The sequence below is a fragment of the Anneissia japonica genome, unplaced genomic scaffold (genome assembly GCF_011630105.1).
Source record: "Anneissia japonica isolate Jap-2015-1 unplaced genomic scaffold, ASM1163010v1 scaffold1699_len65488_cov165, whole genome shotgun sequence".
Classification (NCBI taxonomy): Eukaryota; Metazoa; Echinodermata; class Crinoidea; order Comatulida; family Comatulidae; genus Anneissia; species Anneissia japonica.
Genome location: NW_022750692.1, coordinates 3,204 through 6,735, shown reverse-complemented (window position 1 = coordinate 6,735; position 3,532 = coordinate 3,204). Strand labels below are relative to the sequence as shown.

The 3,532-nt window shown below is 30.3% G+C and overlaps 1 protein-coding gene across 1 annotated transcript; it reads right to left on the bottom strand.

Annotated features, from left to right (window-relative positions):
- Nucleotides 1–1,164: 1,164 nt before the first annotated feature.
- Nucleotides 1,165–3,249, bottom strand: LOC117121480 (zinc finger protein 107-like). Its single transcript, XM_033266680.1, has 2 exons — nucleotides 3,010–3,249; nucleotides 1,165–1,846 (listed from the first exon to the last, which is right to left on the bottom strand). The coding sequence occupies exons 1-2, from the start codon at nucleotides 3,074–3,076 to the stop codon at nucleotides 1,386–1,388; spliced, it is 528 nt and encodes a 175-aa protein (XP_033122571.1). The 5' UTR covers nucleotides 3,077–3,249; the 3' UTR covers nucleotides 1,165–1,385.
- Nucleotides 3,250–3,532: the final 283 nt, after the last annotated feature.

Below are 3,532 nucleotides of genomic sequence, written 5' to 3'. Positions count from 1 at the left end.
CAAATAAGTAATATGGAACGCAATTTGTGCCAAATTCGATTTATTCTTAAGCATTTCAACTGATTAAGAGAAAGATTAGGGACTGGAACCCAGTCTACACAATACTATGATAAATTTAATAAAATTATCTATTTATCAAAAGATTTTATCAAGGATAGGAAAAGATCAAATTATACGTCTTTAAATTCTTCTTACCAATGCAAAATCATCCCTTATATTTTCTTAGCTGTCTTTAAAAATTGCTAGGTACAGTACTACAGCATAACTTAAAATTAATTAAATTCATGTTTCTTTCAATTTATGTTTGTTATGTACACAAGTGTTCTTTTAATTGCATAAACATTCTTTTTAAATTCTTCCACATTGTTAAAAATATGGTATCAAATTTCTTTTCAGATGATCATTTTACCTACAGAATTCTTAACATTGTGTATGGCTTCCCTCCTGTATGCACACTCTCAAATGTAAAGTACTTTCAAAGTGCTAAACTGTTCCTAAATTTCTTTCCACAAATGTCGCATTTATAATTGTCTCTCTTCTGATATGTATCCTTAAATGTTTTTTAAAGTGTTATACAGATTGAACTTTTTTCCACAATGTTCACTTACACACGGTGTCTGTGCTGTATGTTATTAATACACATGTTTTTCAATGTTCAAATTTGATTAAAAATTTGTTCCACAATTACCACACTTGCATGGAATCTCCTTTGACAATGATCACATTTTTCCTATTTGCAGCCTCAAATCACTAATGTTTCAAAATGTTCACATTCAAGTGATTTCTCTTCTGAATCCTCAAATGAGTTTTCAAATTGATACTGTGTTTAGTTTCTTTTCACACTTATAAAGGTTGCTTTCGTTTGTGTATCTTCAAGTGAGTTTTCAAATTGCTACTTTGATAAAATTTCTTTCCACAATAATCACATTCAAAAGGTTTTTCTCCTGTATGTATCCTTAAATGAGTTTTCAAATTGCTATTTTGATAAAATTTCTTTCCACAATGTTCACATTCATATGGTGTTTCTCTTTTATGCATCTTTAAATGTCTCTGCAAATGACCCAATTCACGAAACTTTTTTCCACAATGTTCACATTCATATGGTCTTTCTCCTGTATGTGTCCTCAAATGTACTTTAAAATCACTCATTTGTTTGATTTTTTTCCCAGAATGTTTTCATGTGATGTCTCTTCTGCATGTATCCTTAAATGTCTGTTCAGATGACCCAAATGATTAAACTTCTTCCCACAAAGTTCACATTCATATGGTGTTTGTCCTGTATGTATCCTTAAATGTGTTTTCAAAGTGTCATTTCTACTAAACTTTTTTCCACAATGTTCACATTCATGTGATCTTTTATGTATCCTCATAAGTGTTTTCGAAGTTTAACCATTTTTAAATTTATTTCCACACTTGTATGGTGCGTCTCGCTTGTGCATCATCATGTGTGATTTTAAACTAATACTGTCTTTAAATTTCTTTTCACAATGTTCACATTCATGTAATGGCTGTATTCCACATTGTTCAAATTGTAACGGTGCATCTTCTGTTTTAATTCCCATGTGTGCTTTCAAATTAATTAAATTAAAATAATCTCCACAATGTTCACATTTATATTTTACCTCTTTACACGTTTGTATGTTTTTCTCTGAACTGCCAGACATTTCAAATTGTTTTTCAACTTCATTGCATTCATTCATATTTTTCTCCTCATGGATAATATTAACAGGAAACAAATTTAGATGACAATTTTCAATAACAGAATATTCTGTTGTAACTGAAATTACGCATGTTTCATTAGGTCTGCCTTTACTTTCTTCAGTGCTGGAAAAATCACTGCAAGTGTCTAAAATATAAAAAGATATAGAAAAAAATCAGAGCAATCTGCTAACGCTCAATATTATATAAGTAAAGTAAATGATAAGATTACTGTGCTGTATTAGTTATTGAAGAAACTTTTTTTGTAATGGGAGGCCATGTTAAAATATATATAAAGATATAGAAAGTGCATAGTTTTCTTGATTTAAAATTTAAAATTGAATCCGTACTCGCGCGAATAAGCGCCCGGGCATTTAAAATATTTTTTGCACTTTCTGAGGGGCGCCTATTTAAACCGGGCGCTTATTTAAACGGGCGCTTATGAAACAGAGTGGAAATTGAAGGGGCACTTATGGAAATAGATGAAGAGTTCTTATGGAAAATTAAATTCAAAAGGCACTTTTTGGCTTAAAAAGAATTATATAAGGACATTACGAATGGTGGTTAGGCGGAAAAGAAAGTCGTCCAGAGAACATGGCTCATGACAAGAATGCTGTGAATATTTACATAACAGCAAAATAGCAGATAATTGGATGACAAATTACTATGTAAGAGGAAAGTTGGAAATATACTGTCTGTGTAGGGATCGGAGCTCTCATCTGCCCGAAAGAAATCCTCATTTTGATATTGACCTATAGAAGAATGTGATTCCACTCTGCAGCTCAAATCATGCCAAAACCACAGTCCCAGAATTGATTGAATTATTGACTTGCTAAAAAGAAAATCTTATGATATTATTTTAGGAGGCGTTTATTCAAATTAGAAGGGGCGCTTATTCAAACAGGGCACTTAAGGAAATTTTCATGTTAGTAGGGGCGAGTACTCAAGAGGGGCACTTAAATGGGGTGCTTATTCGCACATTGAATAAGAGAAAACACACTAAGACTAAAATTTATAAATGTTCATAAATTCATTATTTTCTAAAATCTTTCAAATTATATTTATGTTTATGGTGATTAAATCCATAATGTACAGAACTCAGCCTGTAAGGTACTGTAGTTGGATATATGTACAGCAATTAATACTGAAGCCATTCTTCAATAAAAAATAAAATAAAAAACAAAATTTTAAAAAATGGTTTATTTATTAATTTTTTTAATTGAAATAAAATAAATATTAAATAAAACGAAAAATGTATTATGTTCTTATTCCAATCCATATTAATAAGGAACAATGTTATAAATTACACACCTATTTCAAATCCAATTTCAGAATTCTTTTCCATATTATGTTGCACTATTTTTTCAAATTCTGCCATAGCCTGCTAATTCTTTCAAAGACAATTATTGATATATCTGGATATTTTCAGATCTGGAATAAAAAAATAATTTAATGTGCATTTGGATCAAAACAAGCAAAACAGAGTTCTGTAAATTTCTAGACCTTCACATTTTTTTTGTGTATTACTCTCTGTAAGTTTGCTAGGCCTCTTCATCACATCATTTATAATAGTGTGGAATTTTATCCGAAAAATATTAAACATTTCCACATGCTAATTGCCTGCTATGTGTGTTAAAATGATGCTTCACAATGCCAATGGGATGGCTGGGACTTGCACAACAGCAACAGATAAAGTGGATAAAATTTAATGAGATAAAAGATGAGATAAAAAAAATCACATTTCCTTCTCAGAAATACAGGTCTACTGTAATGTAAATACTTAAAATAACTAACATAAAAATAATCTAAAGATTAAAACGTCTTACAACAAAAA